Below are 23,508 nucleotides of genomic sequence, written 5' to 3'. Positions count from 1 at the left end.
AAACAAGTAGACACAATAAAATTATGTTTGGAAAAGAGAAGCATTAAAGGTTGTCATTTTAATGTATAATTTTCACTAACCTGAGTTTTACTCGTTTCAGTCCAAGGCACCAAACATTGACAGACTACAGATGAAACAGGTGAGGTAAACAATTCTGGAAAAGGATTTGGAATTGAGCTTGCCAGTGTTTCTTCAGGATCCTCATTTTTCCTTTAAAAAGAAAACACAACTTTTAAAATATGCCATTAGAAATAAAGATTATTATAACTTTTTGAATAAAAATGTAGTTTTTAACATTATATAACTACCTCTTAAAATACTGCAGTATTTCAAACATTGTATACAAAATGATTGATGACTACTGCACTGCTAGTAAATATTTTACTGTTAATTTAATTATCTCTAATAATTATTACTGTTGCAGGTATCTTTGGTAAAGGACTGTGCAACATGACATCATGACAAGTTGCTTTACAAGACAACTCACACAACTCCAAAATAATCAATGGGACATAATGAAGACATACTGTATACTATATTTAATATTTTCATTAAGGGTGCAAAAACAATGGTTATTGCTAAACCTTACAGATCCAGTGTCCAAAATGTAAATACTGACTTAGCCACTGTCTATGTACAGTTTACAGTAGATGTTCTCCATACCTAAGTATATTCTCTTTGGGTGTTCAGTCTCCTTGTTTATCTCATGCATGTGAACAGAAGGTCAAATGCAAACTGTAAACAAACCCAATGTGAATGAGGTAAGTGTGTAAGCATGTTCTGCAATGGACTAGTGTCTTGACTAGCGTTGTGACTGAACTATCAAAACCTACGCTGCAACATGCAGATTAAGAAAATAAATGAATACATTATTATGATTACTTTTGCTGCTGTTGATGTAATCATACAGTATTTGGTGTGAGTGTGTGTATGTGTCTGGGGGGTGTTTGGTGTAGAGAGAAGTAGTCCATGGAAGGCAAGCAAAAGGCAAAAAACAAAAATTCTGGCAAAGATATACTGTAAAAGCAAAGGGACCCAGGAAGCCAGCATTCTCTAGCCATATTGCTAAGTAACAGCACATAGCTCTTAACTTAAAGCTGTGGGTCAGTAGTGATCAGTTAAGAAGATGCTGTGAAGAACTGTTCCATAAACAGATGTAAATAGTGCAGAAAAAAGAAGGGCAAATAAAAGGAGTTACTGTGTACAATCTGATAGTCATGTAACCAATAGTTTAAAGATGGGCTCCAGGTGGTCCAGTGTTGGGATGAAAGTTGGAGCAAAGACTCCCTAGGATAAGATGCCAGGGTCATTTGTGTGACAAGGAGTGCATAGTGAGATCCTTAACATGGACAAGTAGCCTACCCACCGGAAAAACAGATCAATCACAGTATTTTTTTTTTATTGTTTTGTATTTTTTTTCTGTGATCCATCCTTTTGTTCTTACAAATAAATACACATTTTTGACATTTATGGCTTAATTTGGACGAGGAGAGGTTTCATAAAAAGAGCTCATCTGGATACAGCGATACAACATTATTTTACAGTTTCACATAATAAAGCATGTTATTTAATCCAATGTAAATAAATCAGATTCTTCTTGTTCTTCTGTTTCAGTAAAGGTGGTAGTGGACCAACAATGCAGCAAAGGTTATTTAAGAATAGGCACTGAGCAAGGGGCTTCATTCAGAATATCATTAAAAATGGCTATACATGTGTGATAATCCACTTAAATATAAATCATGTTCCACTATCCAAAAATCTAGGTACTTCCCAGAACATGTCTCATTCACAGCTAGAAATAATAATAAAAAATTATTCACAGCACTCATCCTTATTGACCCACTCGCTAATGCAAGTCCTGTTGGATGTTGGGACTTTTTAGATGATGGTTTGGAAGAGCCATTTGTCTATGAGGGCTACATCTGCAAGAGATGCCAGCTGATCCTCAGGGTCGCTGAACTGGAGGAGGAGTTGGCCGACCTGCGTTGTAATAGAGAAATGGCAGACTTGGCCCAGGCGTCCTTTAGAGAGAGAGTGTGCACCCCCAAGGTGGCATGGGAGGAGATTTCAGGCCAGACAAGTAGAAATAGGTGGGTCACGGTCACAAGGCATAAGGTAAAGGGTGCACACTGTCCGGGGGCATCAACCCCAGAATTAGAAGTGTCAAACCGTAATGTCCTTGCAGAGCTGGACGGTGTCTCTAATAATTCTGAGATGGTAGGCAGGGATGAGGAGCCCAAAGGGCCACCTCAAAACCAGTTCCCAATCTACCCTTCTCTCCTTAAATAGCTGTTGTCAGCAGCCACCCTAATGATCAGTTCATTTCAGTTCTTTGGCACAGTTTTAAACAGTTGCAGGGCACTGTTGTCTCTAACTACCCCTATCTTTTAAAGATTGACCGTGTTCTTGCCTAAGTTAAATCATTGGATACATTTTCTGAACTTAAGTTGAACTGGGCATCATGTTAACCTATCAAACATAGGTTTGCTTTTCCCTGTTCCCTTTCTGTTCTCTGATTTCCCCTCGGAAAGTAAAATATTAAACAGCTTGTATTCATCCTCAAGACATGCTATCATGTTTAAAGATAATTGGACATCAACCAGAATTGGTACACATACTTCAGTCTTTCACAAATTGTCCCTTAGGATTGGTGGATACTCCATCTCCTTTCCATTCTGGCCTGTGTGGACATTTTTCTCATCCAATGCAGTAGATGTCGCTAATGCGCCTGTTAACTTTTTTAACAGGTTTGACCACCTTAACCCACTCTCACCTCAGAGTACTGCACCCTCCATCCATCCTTCTGCTGATACCAGCATAGGAGAGAGTTTACTCCAACCCACAATTACAGCAGCCCAGGTAAGCAGGGAGCTGAGGAGACTTTATGCCAGCAAAGCAGCGGGTCCAGATGGAGTATCGCCACGACTGCTGAAGGCTTGTGTGTCTGATGTTGCATGTGATGAAAACCATGGAGCGGCTGCTGCTTCACCACCTGAGGCCACAGGTCTGTCACGTCCTCGAGCCTCTGCAGTTCGCATACCAGGAGAAAGTGGGAGCGGAGGATGCCAACATCTACATGCTACACTGATCCCTCTCCCACTTGGACAGAGGCAGTGGTGCTGTAAGAATTATGTTTCTGGACTTCTCTAGCGCCTTCAACACCATCCAATCTCTGCTCCTTAGGGACAAGCTGACAGATGGGAGTAGATTCATATCTGGTAGCATGGATTGTGGACTATCTTAAAGACAGACCTCAGTATGTGCATCTCGGGAACTGCAGGTCCGACATTGTGGTCAGCAACACAGGAACACCACAGGGGACTGTGCTTTCTCCGGTCCTGTTCAGCCTATATACATCAGACTTCCAATACAACTCGGAGTCCTGCCACGTGCAAACGCTCGCTGACGACACTGCTATCATGGGCTGCATCAGGAGTGGGCAGGAGTAGTAGTATTGGGACCTAATCAAGAACTTTGTTAATTGGTGTGACTTAAACCACCTACACCTGAACACCAGCAAAACCAAGGAGCTGGTGGTGGATTTTAGGAGGCCCAGGCCCCTCATGGACCCCGTGATCATCAGAGGTGACTGTGTGCAGAGCTATAAATACCTGGGAGTGCAGCTGGATGATAAATTGGACTGGACTGTCAATACTGATGCTCTGTGTAAGAAAGGACAGAGCCGACTACTTCCTTAAAAGGCTGGCGTCCTTCAACATCTGCAATAAGATGCTGCAGATGTTCTATCAGACGGTTGTGGCACGCGCCCTCTTCTACATGGTGAAGTGCTGGGGAGGCAGCATAAAGAAGAGGGACGCCTCACGCCTGGACAAACTGATGAGGAAGGCAGGCTGTATTGTTGGCACGGAGCTAGACAGTTTGACATCCGTGGCAGAGTGACGGAACATTAACATTATTCAGACTTATTGTCTGTCTGTATATCTGCATTGTTATCACTCTTTAATTTAATATTTTCTTTATCAGTATGCTGCTGCTGGAGTATGTGAATTTCCCCTTGGGTTTAATAAAGTATACATTTATCTAAGACTTTCTGCAGAAAAAGCAGTTTACTATGAGTACCCTTTGCTGCGGGACGTTGGATGACGTGGAGACATAGCTCAGGGGGGCAGGGTGCAGACATCCAACTGTGCAAATGCAGATAACGTTACATGGGTGATTCTGAAAGCCTATGTATGTGCATACTCCTCTGACCACTGCACCCCAATGCCCTGAGCTCCAGGGCAGCAGTTTCCTATAGATGTTTTGCAGACAAGTGCTCTGTATGCCAGTCACACCAGGAGCAACCTTGTTGCATATACAGTATCGAGTGCTGCTGAGACGGCTGGCTGGCTGTTGTTCCAAAAACATTTATAGAAAGACACGAGTCTTCTTCAATTTTGACTAAGTCAAGATTATTTTAAATGTCCAAAAGGGGAATGAATTTGGCTAACAGTTTAGTTGAAGGGTGTCTACATGGAGATTCATAAAACATGAACAGGTTATTGAATAACATTATTTAAGAAACAATATTTGTCATCTTGCGAATAATGTTATTATAAAGTAATCATAGATATTTCTTAAAGTAGATGCCATTGCACTGTATTAAAACAAGGTGCCTCCTATAACATGTGTGGTGACACATATGTAGTGAAATTATGGTGGATTCTGAATAAGAATACCCTTCAAATAAAGTGTTACTGAAATTTGTCACATAATATTAATGATCCCTATGCACAGTTAAATAATCTCTGAAAAAGCCACCACTTCAAATATATCAGTGCACAGTAATTCAGGCAAGATAAAATCGATATTGAATCGAATCAGGGCATTGTGAATCACAATCAAAATGAATTTGGACATCAGTACCAATATAGCCCTAATAGTGTATTTGTGTATATTTATTTATTTATTGACAGAGCTTCTGTAAAAAGTCAAATTTCCCCTGGAGACAAATGATGTTCTATCTAAAAAATAAAGTTAAAAGGTAATTATAAAAGACTTCATATTTATTTTCTATTACCCAATTTTACTAACCTTACACTCAACATGTTAAAACAACTTCCGTCTTATTCTTTTCAAAATGTAACACATAACCAATTTTTTTTTCCTCTGAATTCTGCATTAGTCTCTTCTATAGTATCAGTCTACATAGAACCTACTTGTAATCATTCTCATTGAAATTCTTTCCCTTTGGGATTCCTTTCAGAGACCGTCCAAATACGGTTTAGCATAAAAAACTGACTCATTAAATTTGTATTTAGCAGCCTTGTTTCATTGTAGGGAAAATACCTCTAAAAGCTTTATGTTCTACTTGAAAGATTGCCTTTGTTGTTGATAAAAGGGTACATACGGAAATAATATTACAAGGCCAATACAAAATTTAGTTCACTTTACAACAGTAAAAATCATCCAACAAAACTGTCAGTTAATGTAGTCATGTGATTTTAATATAATAATCCTTACCTGCTCTTGAACTTGTTGCAAATAATGGAATAGGTAGAAAAGTCGAAAATTCATTTAATAAAAAAGAGGGTTAAGAAGGGATGAACACAAGCATAAAAGCAAGACAAAGTGAAACATTGCACCATTACTATAGCTCTTTGTTGCGTCCATCATATGGACTTGAATTCCCACTTTTTCTCCTCCAGATATAAGAATAAAACGCTCTCACCTTTCCACTCTCCTTCAGTCTCTCATTCTCCCTTACAAATCCCTTGGCATTTCTTTTTCACCGCCAGGAAGGCTTTTATCTTATATTATCTAGTGACTCTTTTCAGACCGCCAGAAACAGCATATAAAGTTCAACTTGATGTTACGAATGGGCTCAAATCACTGAATAAATTCCCAGGTTATAGACATCTCTAAAACTTCTCTGGGGTTATAATAATATAGACCTTCTTGGATTCCTTGTAAACTGTACATTTACAGGTTCAGACACCTTGAAGTGCATGCCTTAAGAAATATTCTTCTGGTGGATCCTTTTCTAATCTTGTGTCAAATATAATGCTCTTATAACTTAGCCATCCCCATATCAAGAAGCTAGTCTACTACAAAGAGTCTGTAATTCATTTAGATTGCCTGATGTTCAGTCAGACAGCTTACTTCATCGAATTAAACAAATAACAGAAATACAAAAAGACAATAGTTATCAGTTTTTAGTTATTACTTTTTACAGTTAATTTCCTCTAGCATCAGCTCATTTTTTTTAATTTTTTTTTTTTTAAACAAAGATAGAAAGATTTGCTAATCATGTGGTCCTTATTCTAACTGTGAAGTAAGAGAATTATAAAATATCTAGATTCTGATCTTGTTAGAAACAACAATTTTGTAAATGAAACAGATTTTCCTCCCCAGTTATCAAACTCTTTAGCAGTGGCCAACCTCTCTAGTGCATCTAAATTAACTAAAATATGTGCCTTTAGTTCTCAAACCTAACTTCCTTGTTTGCTTATTGGTAGTCTTCAGTCTTACAAGTATTCTTTACATTATGGTTACAGAGTAGAAAAGTCATAAAATTTTGTGTTGTTGCCTTGTTCCTAACATCATGATTAATCTTTGGTGAGGCATTGTTGGTCTTAAGAACATACTGTCGAAAGTTCAGTAAATGAGAGAAGACTATTATACAGTAATCCCTCCTCCATCGCGGGGGTTGCGTTCCAGAGCCACCCGCGAAATAAGAAAATCCGCGAAGGAAAAACCATGTTTATATGGTTATTTTTATATTGTCATGCTTGGGTCATAGATTTGCACAGAAACACAGGAGGTTGTAGAGAGACAGGAACGTTATTCAAACACTGCAAACAAACATTTGTCTCTTTTTCAAAAGTTTAATCTGTACTCCATGACAAGACAGAGATGACAGTTCTGTCTCACAATTAAAAGAATGCAAACATATCTTCCTCTTCAAAGGAGTGCATGTCAGGAGCACAGAATGTCACATAGATAGAGAAAACAATCTCTAGCAAACACATCAATAGGGCTGTTTGGCTTTTAAGTATGCGAAGCACCGCGGCACAAAGCTGTTGAAGGCGGCAGCTCACACCCCCTCCGTCAGGAGCAGAGAGAGAGAGACAGTTTGTTTTTCAGTCAAAAATCAATACGTGCCCTTCGAGCTTTTAAGTATGCGAAGCATCGTGCAGCATGTCGTTTCAGGAAGCAGCTGCACAAAAGATAGCAACGTGAAGATAATCTTTCAGCATTTTTAGGCGAGCGTCCGTATCGTCTAGGTGTGCGAACAGCCCCCCTGCTCAATCCCCATACGTCAGGATCACAGATAGTCAGCGCAAGAGAGAGAGAGAAAAGTAAGCAATCTAGCTTCTCAGCCATCTGCCAATAGCGTCCCTTGTATGAAATCAACTGGGCAAACCAACTGAGGAAGCATGTACCAGAAATTAAAAGACCCATTATCCGCAGAAATCCGCGAACCAGCAAAAAATCCGTGATATATATTTAAATATGCTTACATATAAAATCCGCGATGGAGTGAAGCCACGAAAGGCGAAGCGCAATATAGCGAGGGATCACTGTATTATCAAGCTTGTTCAGATAACTAATAGATAAGCAGTTCTGAAATCTCATGAAGACACCGTACTTTAGGAAATATATGGTGATTTTTCACTTAAACTGTCAAGTCATTTAATTAGATTCTAACCTTCTATAACCATTTATATGCATTACTCCCTCCCAGATTTAATTTTAAGATCACACCTCCTTAATTTCTACCATTACCTTTGTGTACTTAATTCACCATTTTCCTTAAAGAACCCTATAGGATCAACATTAATCGATAACTTTTGAAGAAGTGGAGTACGTTCTCTGTTCAGCTACAAAGCAGTTTAGTTCTCTTAGCTTTTAACAGCAGGACAAAGTTCACCATGGTAGCTGTTCTCTGCACAGCTTCATTAGCTACTATATGTTTTTGTAGCATGGTGATTACAACTACATACAGTATTCCACATGCAGTCTCAAAAGTAAATTATACTCTAAGCTAAATATCCCTTGAAGTGAAGTTTTTATATTATAAGCTACTGCTTTCTCAGTGGTGTTTCTGCATTATAGTCAGGGGGACACAGCCCCAGCAAATGTACAAAATCTATGTATATAATTCACTAAGTCCAAGGCAAGCAAGACCTAGCCCCACCCACCAACAATTCACTAAGCAGCCAACCATGGCACATGCACTACAGAGCCAACATTTCGCGCAAAAGCATTTGCCAAGAATGTTTTCATTAATCAAGAACGAAAGTCGGAGATTCGAAGAAGATCACATACCGTCGTAGTTCCGACCATAAACGATGCCAACTGGCGATCCAGCGGCGTTATTCCCATAACCCGCCGGGCAGCCATTACTCCCACTGGCATGCCTCCGCATAAAGTTAAACTTAAAATTGGTTCAGTCGTCATCCTTCTCGGAAACCTCATGCCAGCAAGAAGTCTCTGTAAAGGCACTAGACTGACTGTTCTCAGCATTCACCGCAATGTGCTGGAGTGTAAAACAATCGCAGCTCTACCTCACAAACTGTCCATATTCCCCGAATTTCCCTGACCCCATCAGATTCAAATTTGCCTTTTACTTTTACATGCAGACAATTTCCTGTTAGATTGGCCTTTGCAATGCCAATTAATAAGGCGCAGGGACAAACTTTCAAAAACATATGCCTGCATCTGCCAAAACCAGTTTTCAGTCACGGACAATTATATGTTGCTCTCTCCAGAGTTCCATCTTTTCATTCACTTACAGCACACAGGCGCGCGCGCGAGAGAGAAACGCACACACACACACACAGGCGCGAGACAGAGAGAATCCCTGACCCCATCAGATTCAAATTTGCCTTTTATGTTTATACGCAGACAATTTCCTGTTAGATTGGCCTTTACAATGACAATAAATAAGGCACAGGGACACACTTTCAAAACGATATGCCTGTATCTGCCAAACCCAGTTTTCAGTCACGGACAATTGTATGTTGCTCTCTCCAGCATTCCATCTTTTCATTCAATTACAGTTGTATCCTCAAATCCACCCCATTTGGACAACTGTGTCTTTCAGGAAGTGTTCACCCACCAATACATAATTATGCGGATACGCCGCAGGTTGGCTAGTAAGTAATTAACTTCCCTCAGTAAATTAACTTCATATTAAGCTGTTTATAATAACTTTGAACTTTGTCTTTTTAAGCAACTGTTTTGCAATTCCAATTTGCAATTGACAATGCCAATTTGCATTCCAATTTTCCATCATATACTCAATGCTATTTTTTATGTAGAAAAATATTACTTTTTTGTATAATGTGAAATTATTGGGTCCTGAATGTCTGTTTCTGGCTGAAAGTGCTAGCTCCTTTAACCTTGGATGTATGTGCGTTTTTGCATGTGCAACCTAAACTTTCCACTTCACCAATTTGATTTGAAGGCCAAAGATCCTTATTATCGGCATTAAAATGAGGTCAGAAATTTTTAATCAAGCTTTTCCTAGTTCAGGCTATTTAGGGAGGTGTTGATTTGCAAAAAAGCCAATTATCTGAAAATCTTCTGGTGTAAATGGAATGGAATGGAATAAACAATTAGATGTTATAATTATCCATCAAAGGGGAGTACAGTACATAGTTTGTCCTTAAACGTGTGGGTACTCTTTGGTTATAATAAAGGCAATTTATGGAAATAAATACTTTCAAATTTGCAGAAAATAAGGTGAAATAAAAGGTATTAAGAATTGACTTCAGTAAATCTAAATTTGTGCAAACTTCATTAAAAAATAGGCGCTTTACTGCTTTAGTGGAGGCATGGCAGAGAAATGAATTACTTTGACAAAGAAAAGAAAATTTTCCTATGTGAGTTTGAATCTAGATTGTTTCTAAATAATATTTCTGGCTTTGTATGTTTGATTAGTCTATGATACACGAGTATACCATTTTTACAAAAAAAATGCATGCATAAAATGTACAAGCCATTAAATGTATGCAGTTTGTTTCCGTAAAACAGATTGAGCACCCTACATCTTGGAAATGGTACAGTTGGCACTATATAAACACCAATGGCACCATATTTCTCCCCCTTGTTTACAAACTGCAAAACATCTTTCTGCCAGTAGATAGTTGCAAGTGCATATAATGGGTTCTGCCAGTTTTCCAACCATTTCACTTTTGTCACTTTGTGTTGTAGATCTAATGTTAAACGGAAATATTTAAATATATATCCATAAAATATATATGCAGCATGTGCAGTAAACACAGGTTATAGTAGGATAACTTAAAGCCACATGAGATCACATTCGCTTTCTTTCCTCCTTTATAACCTTCATTTTTATGTTGAGATCAATTGCCTTTTTTTCTGTTATTGTAAGACAAATGTATCTGGGTGAAGTTAAAACGGCTACAGGTACTAAACTGAGATCGAGAAGAAGGAGTCATGGCATACAGAGCGGGCATGGTGAAAACTGTGTCAGACAAAAAAACACTGAACGAATTAATAATCTGTTCGAACAAATTACATAATTTGTTCGAATGGATTATTTTTACTTCCATAAGAAACATATGCTTATTGGACGCATTTTATTTTGCAAGCCATCTTGGTTAGGGGGGGGGGGGGGGGTCCTCAATTCCAAAGTACATTTTTTTCTTTCATTATTAAAAACAATTGCACATATCCCTGCTTCCTCGCCACACTCCACCCCACCCCTATGGCTACAGATTTGGAGCAGGTAATGACACAAGGGAGGGAGCAAACAAGAAAAGGAAGTCTTTTAGCAGCTATTTAAAAAAAATACAGGAATTTAGAAAAGGCTGCTTGATGATACCTGAGATGGACAATGATGTAAATACACTAGATTAGTGTTAAACACAAGAAGTACATTTACCCAAATTGGCGAAACTTGCAAAAAAGTACCTCTGCACCCCTGCCTCAAACAGCCCTTCTGAGAGGGCTTTCAGCACTGGAGGAAATGTTATACCATGTAACAATACTGCTCTGAAGCCAATGCTCTGGACAGAAATAGCTTTTAGGGTTGGCCTGTGTAAAAATGGGTGTTCTATCTTTTAGTAAAAACTTTAAGGGCACTTTTCCAAAAAATTACATCTATTCATGCTGTGGTACATTCACATAACTGAATTATTAGGACCAGACAAAAATTGAGCAAAAATCATCAAGGCAAACGTCACTGTGTCATGGCAAACACACACACAAAATCAGAGTTTTATGCCAGACACAGGCATTGGGGCTTTAGATTGAACTAAAGATCTACATTTTCAGCAAGAACTTGTTCAGATGATAAGATAGTCAAGTTACTGAGACAAACTGAGGACATCGATGATCTCAAAAGGTTCTGTTAACTGTCTGATAACTACTACCAATCAGGTTACACATACACTGTAATCCCACCCCATTTATTTATTTATTGAAGTTTCAGTAAACCAATGGGATTTCACATTCCACTTAAAAACCTAAGGACAGATAAAATAAATACCCAATCAATTACAAAATTTAAAGGAAAATATCACATAAAAATAACTGATTGGCTGGGCCTATGGTCAGGTCCACCCTTCTCTATGCCACATAACAGGACTTGAAGTTAGTAATTTGTTTAAAAATGTTATAGTTTTTTTTTTTTTTTTTGTATGTTTGTGCAAAAAGAACTTGTTTACAAATGATACGTTTTTTTTTTCCTGTGCAGTATTTGACAAAACTTTGGATTTTTACACTATAGTTCAGTATGTTAGATTTTTTGTTTTTGCATGTACGCTGCACAATTCACCTTACAGCAGAGCAGTTTATATTTATCCAGACTGTAATGTTCATGCCCTATAGTTCAATCATGATTAATATTTTATTCCCTCTGGATTTATATCTTATTTACATTACTGGTAGGTGTCTGTTTAAAATGTTCTCACTATAATAGTTTTGTTGTTCTTTTGTGTAAATCCTGTATGCTGCTTTGAAATGGTTTACTCATACTTGCACTGCTTGATCTCAGTAATACTTTGACTGGTGAATGAAATGTTGTTGTGTTATTTGACTTCGGTTTTAAAAAAATAAATAAGACCTGTTTTCCTTAACTGTTGTTTACAATAGTCTCATTAGTAAGCTATTATCAATATCCTATCAACAAGACCAAGCTAGATCAATAAGACTTTTACAAGCACTATTTTTAAAGGATGCAAAATATTGTCTAATTATTGTTATTGTCCAAGTACAGTAGAACCTCTGGTCACGAACATTTCAGAAACACATACAAATTGGCTTACGATCAAAAAGTTCGCCAAAATTTTGCATCTGTTCACGACCACACACTCTGGTGGTGAACAAAAACACTGGTGGCCAGTTTCCCTAAGCGCCAATGATTTGCCATTCTCCATTTCCCATTTTCTTTTGTTTGCGTATACAGGGCCTAACAAAGCAGCTGATGTTGCAAAAGGAGTTATAATGTTAACTAAGCAAAGGCCTCAAGTGCTGGAAGAAGTGGAAAAATTGTTGCTAGTGTGGTTGAACGAGAAGCAACTTGCAGGGGATAGTGTAAGTGAGCCGATCATATGTGCGAAATCCTTCTTCGAGTGGCGAAGGTGAGGAATTTAAAGCCAGTAGAGGATGGTTTGAAAAGTTTTGCAAGAGAAGTGGCATTTCATTTTTTCCCCCCCCTTGCTTTAAACTCATAAAAAAAGTGTTTACAGCGAGCAATTCGTAAGGGTCTAGCATAAACTCTTACAATGTTAGTTTTCTCAGTGCTATTCAATGTTTTTATATTTAGTTTACTATTACACTTTGCATTCTATGGTATAATTAACTATTTCTGTACTTAAATATATATATTTACACACAGTTCGTACGGTCTGGAATGGATTAACTGTATTTACATACAATTTTATGGGGAAATTATGTTTGGGTCACGACCAAATCGGGTTGCGTCCAGAGTTTTGGAACGAATTACAGTCGTGACCAGAGTTACCACTGTACTAGAAAATTTCAAGATATAATTTTTTGCCAATATCGCATACACCTAGTCTGAGGTTAAATGCACTCTGCAGAAGGTTTCATCAGACACCACTCTGTATTTGGCTGCATTCATCCAATTTTAAATTCTCTCAGTTTTGACCAGTCACTCTGTCCTCGTCACAGAGAAGGATCTCCATAGCATTTGACCACCATGCTTCACCATATGGACATACTGCTAGGGGTTCTATCCAAAGGAGTTCAAGTTTTATCTCATCAAACCAGAGAACCTATTTCCTCATGCTTTCAAGTAAGCCGACATATGCCTTTTACTCAAGACTAGCTTCAGTTTAGCCACCCTACCGTAAATGACTGATTGACAAGGTGCTGCTGAGATGGTTGTCCTTTCAGCAGGTTCTGCCATCTCAGCAGAGGATTTCTGAAGCATTCTTAATGAGTGACCACTGGGTTTTTGGTTATCTCAGTGACCAAGGCCTTTCTTCCCAGTTACTCAGTCTGGCTGGAATTCCATTTCAGTTATTGAGGCCACTGTGCTCCAGGGAGCACTAAGAAGGAATTTTGACACAGGTGGAATTAAGTTCTAGACACATCAATAAAGTATCTATCTATCTATCTATCAGAAAGATAAATAACCTCCTTGGTATTAACCCCAAGCCTGAATCAGGCTCAGAATTCTACGCAAACATGGTTAAACCCATGACATTCTAGTCTCTCATCTGCAAGCAAGTCAATTTTGGTCACCACTTTGAAGTGACTTCCTATGCCAATCCTGCAGCCTTCATCTAGCTGTTCAAAAATAATAAGCATAACAAAAAAATTAGCCTCATGCTATTGACTAGTTGCCTTCAGCTACTTTCATGCCACTTGCATTTTCAGAAAGATGTTTTAGATCTCACACCACTGTCATTGTCCACAACGCTTCGTACACTTTTGAAACAGCAAAAAGGGAAAGGAAGAAAAGACATTACTTGCATCACACCCAGTTAGCCAACTCCTTTTGTTATAACAAGAGCTGGAAAAAGTCAATGTATAAGCTTGTCCTCAATTACTTGACCGCTGATGAATTCTTAAGTCAGATTGCTCTGGTCCAGCCACCTTTATCTTCTTCTTTTCATCAAGTGAATGATTTACAAAAGGGTTTTTAATTAAAGAAATAATTATATTTAATTGCTGAAGTTCAAACACTTTCCGAAAAAATCAGTTGTTCGAGCTGTCCTGTGGGACATTGAGACTTTGCGGGATCCCCAAAAGTTGCTGGATATTATGGCCACCGTCCGGTGGATACGGCAAGGAGCTGTACCAGTGCATGTTCCCCAACCCTGACCAGACCTCTGAAGTTATGCTTGAAGCTGCCATCGCATCATTTTTTTATTCACACGGAAATTAAACACAAGTCGGAGACCATTTTTGATAGATAGATAGATAGATAGATAGATAGATAGATAGATAGATAGATAGATAGATAGATAGATAGATAGATAGATAGATAGATAGATAGATAGATAGATAGATAGATAGATAGATAGATAGATAGATAGATAGATAGATAGATAGATAGATAGATAGATGAGTAGGACAGTGACAACAGTCCGTCGCTGAAGCTGCTCCTCTGTCTGGAGATGATACTGTTCAGTGAATGCAGTTGATTCTCCATGATTGACAGGAGCCTGCTCAGCGCTCGTTGCTCCGCCACAGATGTCAAACAATTCAGCTCCGTGTCTACAATACAGCCTGCCTTCCTCACCAGTTTGTCCAGGCGTGAGGCGTCCCTCTTCTTTATGCTGCCTCCCTAGCACACCGTGTAGAAGAGGGTGCTCGCCACAACCGTCTGACAAAACATCTGCAGCATCTTATTGTAGATGTTGAAAGACTCCAGCCTTCTAAGGTAGTATAGTCGGCTCTGTCCTCTCTTGCACAGAGCATCAGTATTGGCAGTCCAGTTCAGTTTATCATCCAGCTGCACTCCCAGGTATTTATAGGTCTGTACCCTCTGCACAGTGTCACCTCTGATAATCACGGGGTCCATGAGGGGCCTGAGCCTCCTAAAATCCAACACCAGCTCTTTGGTTTTGCTGGTGTTCAGTTGTAGGTGGTTTAAGTCGCACCATTTAACAAAGGCCTTGATTAGGTTCCTATACTCCTCCTCCTGCCCACTCCTGATGCAGCCCACGATAGCAGTGTCGTCAGCGAACTTTTGCACGTGGCAGGACTCCGAGTTGTATTGGAAGTCCAATGTATATAGGATGAACAGGACCGGAGAAAGCACGGTCCAATGTGGTGCTCCTGTGCTGCTGACCACAATGTCAGACCTGCAGTTCCTGAGACGCACATACTGAGGTCTGTCTGTAAGACAGTTCACGATCCATGCCACCAGGTATGAATCTACTCCCATCTCTGTCAGCTTGTCCCTAAGGAGCAGAGGTTGGATGATGTTGAAGGCGCCAAAAAGTCCAGAAACATAATTCTTACAGCACCACTGCCTCTGTCCAAGTGGGAGAGGGAACGGTGTAGCATGTAGATGATGGCATCCTCCGCTCCCACGTTCTCCTGGTATGGGAACTGCAGAGGGTTGAGGGCGTGGCAGACCTGTGGCCCCTCAGGTGGTGAAGCAGCAGCCGCTCCATGGTCTTCATCACATGTGACGTGATACCTTTGGGACTGGGGTGATGCAAGATGTTTTCCAAAGCCTCGGGACTCTCCCCTGTTCCAGGCTCAGGTTGAAGATGTGCTGTAGAGGACTCCCCAGCTCCAATGCACAGGCCTTTAACAGTCGTGGCAATAGTCCATCTGGACCCACTGCTTTGCTGGCACGAAGTCTCCTCAGCTCTCTGTTTACCTGGGCTGCTGTAATTGTGGGTGGGGGAAAACTCTCTCCTATGCTCATATCAGCAGAAGTGGAGGATGCAGTACTCTGAGGGTGGGTTAGGGTGGTCAAACCTGCTAAAAAAGTTGTTCATCAGGTTTGCTTTCTCCCTGTCTCTCTAGATGGAGGCACCCCGCTTCGAGCTGCAGCCAGTGTTGACCATGACAACATGCGCAGACACCAGGAACATTGTGCAAATAAACAAATTTATCTCATGACTATTCACATTACCTAACTAATTTAACACTACAATTACCAAAGCCTACAAAAAAACTCGTAAATCCGTCCCATCTTAAATCCCTTCACACCTCTCTGTCAGCATCTTTTGTCTTTTAAATGTGTCGATAAGCAGCAAGCTATCACATCCCCCCAAAGCCGAACAAAGTTTTCTCAGCTCAAGTCTGTTTACCTGTGTGTCAGTTGCTTAGAGATTATAGTATAGAGTGAGAAGTCAAGCAAAATGACACCTTTTATAAATACTATATCGTTATTTGGAACACATGCATTTCATGTGTGTTCCGTGTCTACAATAATCAATGTAAATGCATTGTTAAAAATGAAACTTTTTCATGTTTTAGTAATAATTGACAAAATGCAGACATGAAGCATATGTGTTAACACTAGAATTACCAGAGACTACGAAAAAACTCGTAGATCCGTCCCACCTTAAATCACTTCTTAAATCCATTCGCACCTCTCCGCCAGTGTCTTTTGTCCTCTAAATGTGCCGATAAAGACAATCTGCAAGCAGCCGGCTATTCCATCCCCCACCAACTTAGAACGTGCACAAACTTCTCCCAGCTTATGCCTTGATTGATTATCTGGGAGTGAAGTGGAGTTTTAGAGTGGAAATAATGGATCGTTATTTGGAACACACGCATTTCATGTGTGTTAGTTTCTGCAGTAATCTGTGTAAACACATTTTTAAACAGATACATTTTTCATATTCTGGTAGTAAATAACAAAATGTAGGCATAAACTATATAATGTATGAAACCTGAAGTCCAAATATCAAGGAAACACTTTCACAAAAGGTACAAAAATAACAGAACAAGTGCGCTTTTACTCAAAAATATAACTGCCGGAAAAAAAAAGCCACGTTAGCATTCGACATTGACACGCGTCTACTACGACTACTTCCGTGGTGCAGTGGTATCAACTCCTGACTGGTAATCGAAAGGTCACGAGTTTGATCCCGTACGACTCCGTTTTGAGAAGTGAACTGCTCTTATTCTTACTATTTTAGAATATAAACATACATTTGATTTCAGTCTGTAACAGCTGGTGTAATTTATGATACTTGTAAAGGTTAGCTTTGTTTTTTTTTTTTATTATTCAGTTTTATTATCTCAGCCGCGTTCACGAGCCCAAGCACCCCCCTGCATCTGACACTGCTGTTTTCACATAGACACGCTATAACAGCGGAAAACTCAGATCATGACGACCCTTCTACATTGGAGCAAGAATGCACATCGCACTTTTGCCATCGCTGTACTTTGTATATGTACACGGGAAGCTCTGTATTCTACTTGTGACTTTACGCTGTAGGAAGTAAGTAAATAAATAAAGGTAAATAACATTCGAAGGCAATGTTATTTACCTTTATTTATTTACTTACTTTCTACAGCCTAAAGTCACAAGTAAAGTGCAGAGGGCATGCTCAAAAAATACGTGTAATGCCACAAAAAGTGCCCACTGACACTTTAGTACGCAAGCAATGGTACGAGAATGCAGTCAGACTTTTTTTGGGGCACATACACCATCCAGATCTAAACACTAGCGTGTAGAATCGCTTGTGTTCTACATCGGAGCATTGCTTTCAAACGTTATTTACCGATTTACCTTTTTTTGCGTTTACATTGTTGTAGACATGGAACACGCATGAAATGCATGTGTTCCAAATAACGATATAGTATTTATAAAAGGTGTCATTTTGCTTGACTTCTCACTCTATACATCTCTAAGCAACTGACACACAGGTAAACAGACTTGAGCTGAGAAAACTTTGTGTGGCTTTGGGGGGGATGCGTTAGCTTGCTGCTTATCAGCACATTTAGAGGACAAAAGACGCTGGCGGAGAGGTGCGAACGGATTTAAGAAGTAATTTAAGGTGGGACGGATCTACGAGTTTTTTCATAGGCTCTGGTAATTCTAGTGTTAAGCCTGAAGTCCAAATATCAAACACTTTCACAAAAGGTACAAGTATAAGAAGACATGAGCGCTTTTATTTAAGAATAAAACTGCAGAAAAAGAACCCAGCGTTAGGGTGCAATATTGACGCATCTTTAACACGACTGTTTTGGTGGCGTAACAATAAGAACTGCTGACTGGTAATTAAAAGGTTGCGAGTTCGATCCCACACGACTCCGTTTTGAGAAGTGAACTGCTCTTGCTCTTATTCTTACTATTTTATAATAAAAACGTACATTTGATTCGAGTCTGTAACCACCGGTGTAAATGTATAGTACTTGTAAAGGTTAGCATTGTTTTTTTTGTTCAGTTTTATTCTCCCAGTTACGTTCACACTTCCCCTGATCCGACACTGCCGTTTTCACATAAAGACGTGCTATAACAGAGGTGAACTCAGATGATGACAATGGTTCTACATCAGAGAAAGAATGCACGTCGCACTTTTGCTGTCGCTGTACTTTGTATATGCACACGAGAAGCTCTGCAGTCTAGTTGTGACTTTACGCTGTAGGAAGCAAGTAAATAAATCACGGTAAACAACATTCGATCTGGCTTTTATATACAAAGTACAGTGATGGCAGCTTCCATCTGCAGCTATAGACACTTCAGTATGTGAGCAATTCTCCACTCTAGTGTTTAGATCTGGACGGTATATGTGCCCATAAAAAGTCTGACTGCATTCTCGTACCATTGCTCACGTACTGAAGTGTCAGCTTACACTTTTCATGGCATTACACATGTACTTTTTGAGCATGCCCATGTCGATCAAACACAGGAAGCTCTGCAGTCTAGTTGTGACTTTATGCTGTAGGAAGTAAGTAAATAAATAAATGTAAATAGGTAAATAACATTTGATCTGGCTTTTATATACAAAGTACAGCAAAAGTGTGACGTGCATTCTTTCTCCGATGTAGAACCCTCATCATCGGAGTTCACCTCTGTTATAGCATATCTTTATGTGAAAACAGCAGTGTCAGATCAGGGGAAGTGTGAACGTAACTGAGAGAATAAAACCGAATAAAAAAACAATGGTAACGTACTACACATTTACACCCGCTGTAACAGAAATCAAATGTACGTTTTTATTCTAAAATAGTAAGAACAGCAGCAGTTCACTTCTCAAAACGGAGTCGTGTGGGATCAAACACGCAACCTTTTAATTACCAGTCAGCAGTTCTTATCGTTACACCACCAAAGCAGTCATGTTAAAGATATTTATAAAAGGTGTCATTTTGCTTGACTTCTCACTCTATAGAACTCTAAGCAACTGACATACAGGTAGACAGACTTGAGCTGAGAAAACTTTGTGCAGCGGTGGGGGGATGTGATAGCAGGCTGCTTGCTGCTTATCGAAACATTTAAAAGACAGACACTGATGAAGAGGTGTGAAGGGATTTAAGGTGGGATGGATTGACTAGTTTTTTCGTAGGCACTGGTAATTCTAGTGTTAAGCAGAGTTTTAAAATATTTGAGGGGCAGTGCCCCTGCACTCCGCATTACAAACCACCACTAGCAGTGATGTTTAAATCAATAAAGGTTTGGACCACGTGATTCTTGGTGGCAGATGAATGATTGGTCGGCCTGCTCTGTTGGGGAAAAATCACTTTTCCACCTTTTATTAATTTCCAACTATCCAAATAACACATACTTAAATTAGTCATAACTTCTGTTTTATAACAATACTTTCTGGATCAAGAAGGTCTCACCAGCTGGTCTTCAGCCCAATAAGGAAAGCACCTAGTATGTAAGAAGACACAGTTGTGGAAACCAGTGATAAACTATGGTCCACTGCAGAAGGAACAGCTGATGGCCAAAAATTACATCACCTAGGCAGCTTTCAGAGTGAACTTGATGTCAGCTGTGATGCGACAACATTTTCAGGTTGCTAAGCTCCTGTTACACTTGATGCTGTTCAGTACTTGGAGCAGAGGAGCATTGTGTTGGAGAGGGTTGCATCAGAGATTATACGGTTGCTTATTTTAAGGGTGATAAATCACCCATGGACTAAGTACCTTAGATTACAGTAATCCCTCGCTATATCGCGCTTCGCCTTTCGCGGCTTCACTCCATCGCGGATTTTATATGTAAGCATATTTAAATATATATCGCGGATTTTTCGCTGCTTCGTGGGTTTCTGCGAACAATGGGTCTTTTAATTTCTGGTACATGCTTCCTCAGTTGGTTTGCCCAGTTGATTTCATACAAGGGACACTATTGGCAGATGGCTGAGAAGCTACCCAGCTTACATTTCTCTTTCTCTTGCGCTGACTTTCTCTGATCCTGACGTAGGGGGATTGAGCAGGGGGGCTGTTCGCACACCTAGACGATACGGACGCTAGTCTAAAAATGCTGAAAGATTATCTCCACGTTGCTATCTTTTGTGCAGCTGCTTCCTGAAACGACATGCTGCACCGTGCTTCGCATACTTAAAAGCTCGAAGGGCACGTATTGATTTTTGCTTGCTTGTTTTTCTCTGTCTCTCTCTCTCTTTCTGTGCTCTTGATGGAGGGGGTGTGAGCTGCCGCCTTCAACAGCTTTGTGCCGCGGTGCTTCGCATACTTAAAAGCCAAACAGCCCTATTGATTTTCCTCTGCCTTTATGACAGTCTCTGCTCCTGACTCCTTTGAAGAGGAAGATATGTTTGCATTCTTTTAATTGTGAGACAGAACTGTCATCTCTGTCTTGTCATGGAGCACAGTTTAAACTTTTGAAAAAGAGACAAATGTTTGTTTGCAGTGTTTGAATAACGTTCCTGTCTCTCTACAACCTCCTGTGTTTCTGCGCAAATCTGTGACCCAAGCATGACAATATAAAAATAACCATATAAACATATGGTTTCTACTTCGCGGATTTTCTTATTTCGCGGGTGGCTCTGGAACGCAACCCCCGCGATGGAGGAGGGATTACTGTATTGTTTTGATTATTGTCTTGCTATATCTGAAGACTTATTCTGGCTTTTATACACATTTTTCACAGGGATATTATTTTAGTCCTGGCTATGTCATTAAACTGCATCCAGCCCTACAAATGGTCCTCCAACATGCAGGGAAAACCTAGGGGTTGGTGGTAGAATTGGCACTCCAGTCACCATAAAAAACTTCACCCAGCTCCAAAATGGCAGACAGGACTTCTTTCTGCTCTCCACGGGAATAGCTCTGCTGCAGCTGCCCTAAGGAAGGCTACATGCATTATGAAGGGATTGGGGAAAGCCCTAGGGAACCTCATCCCTGAAAGAGTCAAAACCACCGGAATGCCAATGAGGTCAAGTTTGTGGGGGATTGGAACTGTTGCGATGCTCAGGCGTCACTCACAGCAAGGCAGTACTTGGGTCTGAATTTGAGGCAAGCCATCTGGGTAGTCACGTGGAATGTCAAATCTTTCCAGCATGATAATCATCATTCTTCTGCTGTCAGAGGAGCTTCGTAAACTCCACATTTCAGTGGCACACTCTCTGAGATGCGCAAACCTGGGACTGGCCAGATCTCTGTAGATGGGTACATCTTTTATTGGTTTGGTCTCTCTGATGGTTGTCATACTCAGGGAGTAGCTATTGCTGTGGCAGCTCGGCTTCTTCCAATGGTGTCCAATGTCACACCTTTCAATGAGCATATTATGACACTTGGATTAAAGCACTCCCTGGTTGCCTTGTCTGTTGTCTCAGTGTATGCTCTGACCCCAGCGAGTGATGTCTCGGTGAGGGTGACACTTCTCTGGTCATGGATGACTTCAATGTGAAAACAGGCACTGACAGGGTTGGCTATGTGGATTGTGTTCGTCCACATGGGTCTGGCAACTGTGGTGAAAATGGCTCCATGTTCCATGAATTTAAAAAATGTCCGGAACTGCGGATCACTGAATCCTGGTTCCAGCACTCTGAGCCACATCATTGGACTTGGTACTCCAATACTGCTGGTGCAGTGAAGGAGATCGATCACATCCTCGTGCACAGACGCTGCAGGCACCTTCAAAACTACGGGATCTACAGAAGTGCCCAAGTTGTGAATTCTGACCACAGATTCTTGTTGCCACTTTGAAGAACCAGCTTAGGTCCAGTAGTTTTACACCTACTAGGAGAATGAGGCTGGTCCTGGCCAGATTCCAACATCAGACTGTTTCTAATGAGTTTGCTCACAGTGTGTGTGACGAACTTACACACTTGGGAGTGATTGCCTATCCTAATGTGATGTGGGAGACCTTCCATGACATGACCCTAAAGGTTGCTGAGGGCCGTGTTGGTGTTGCCGGTGTTGTCGTTTTGTTGTAGTTCTGTGTCTCACAGATGGTCCTTCCCACCTTTTCGTGGAAGCCAGGTGGGGTTTGGCTTTGCTCCCTTAACCTTTGCTGGATGTATTTCTGATTATCTCTTATCTTTTTCTAATTAATGTAGCAGTTACAACTTAAACTATTTTATTCTACATTTCTTTTTTATCTGTAACTAGTATTATTTCTTAAGGTTACAATGCAATGCAGAAGGGGGTAGGTAGATGGATGCCAACTCTGCATGTGTTCTCTGCATTCTCACTGGCTGGTTCATGGCATTTTTATATACTAATGTGACAGCATAGAGGTTAGTGCCCTATTAGGGATATGCTGCTGTTAGACAGGTGTTGTGGGATTATGCCCTGCTATTCTTCTCATGTTTAAGCTCTGGGTGGTTGACCGATTTTGGGGGTGGGTTTTACTATATAATACCCTTGAATATAATTAATATATCAGTCGGGAATGGAATGTTCAGGGTCTGAATTCAAATGTGAAAATGATTGGTAATCTCGAATTGCTTTGGAACAAAAAGGCTGATTTTGTCATCTTCCAAGAGACCAAACTTCTTGAATGTGGTATGCCTAGAATTTATATTAGACACTACTGTGTGGTGGTATCTGCATTCACCCCCTTTAGGAAGCATGGTGTGGCAATTCTGGTGCACCACAGCCTTCAGGTTAAAATTTTGAAGACTCTGAATCTGGATACTGGGAGATTTTGTCAGACTCTAACAGAACTCGAGGAGAACAAAACTGTGTCTTGTTCCTTATGCTGTTCTACCCCTAATCATCCTCATTTGCTTTCAAAAGTAACTGTTATAATTGGCATATTCATTTAATTTTCTGTGAGCTTTCAATAATTGATAAAACTTATCTATACATAATTTTGTGGGGTTTCTGACCCAAGGAATTAGCAATAACAATTACAATTTATTTTTTGCTAGAAAATGTCCATTATTTATTATTATTTTAAAATGATCTTTGTTGCTATTTTGCTTTTGCCATGGGCGCCACTATTTTTTATTTTGATCGTATGTTGCTATGACAATGTCCCTTTGATTCCTTGGGAATGTCTGATTATCCAAGATCGGACAAGCACAGCATTTGTGTGTTTCCTTTCATGACTCCTGCTATTTAATATTAAATTCTGTATTTTTGACTGACTTTTTCTAGTGGTTTAGATCTTAAAGATTATCTTGTTTGACCATGTTCGTGTTCCTGGTCCATTCTCGTAACATTTTTACTGACATAATT

General features: G+C 39.9%; 1 protein-coding gene across 5 annotated transcripts in view; it reads right to left on the bottom strand.

The window, feature by feature from the left end:
- Positions 1-23,508, bottom strand: part of grb14 (growth factor receptor-bound protein 14) — a 363,700-nt gene that overhangs the window by 233,404 nt on the left and 106,788 nt on the right. For all 5 annotated transcript variants that reach the window (XM_028806387.2, XM_028806385.2, XM_028806386.2 and 2 more), the window contains one exon: positions 81-210. In XM_028806387.2, the coding sequence (XP_028662220.1) occupies positions 81-210 (130 nt within the window). Of the gene's footprint in view, positions 1-80; positions 211-23,508 lie in introns of those variants that run through there.

The sequence above is a fragment of the Erpetoichthys calabaricus genome, chromosome 8, assembly GCF_900747795.2.
Source record: "Erpetoichthys calabaricus chromosome 8, fErpCal1.3, whole genome shotgun sequence".
NCBI classification, from domain to species: domain Eukaryota; kingdom Metazoa; phylum Chordata; class Cladistia; order Polypteriformes; family Polypteridae; genus Erpetoichthys; species Erpetoichthys calabaricus.
The sequence above is the reverse complement of the archived record's forward strand: the minus strand, read 5'-3'. Positions and strand labels throughout refer to the sequence as shown.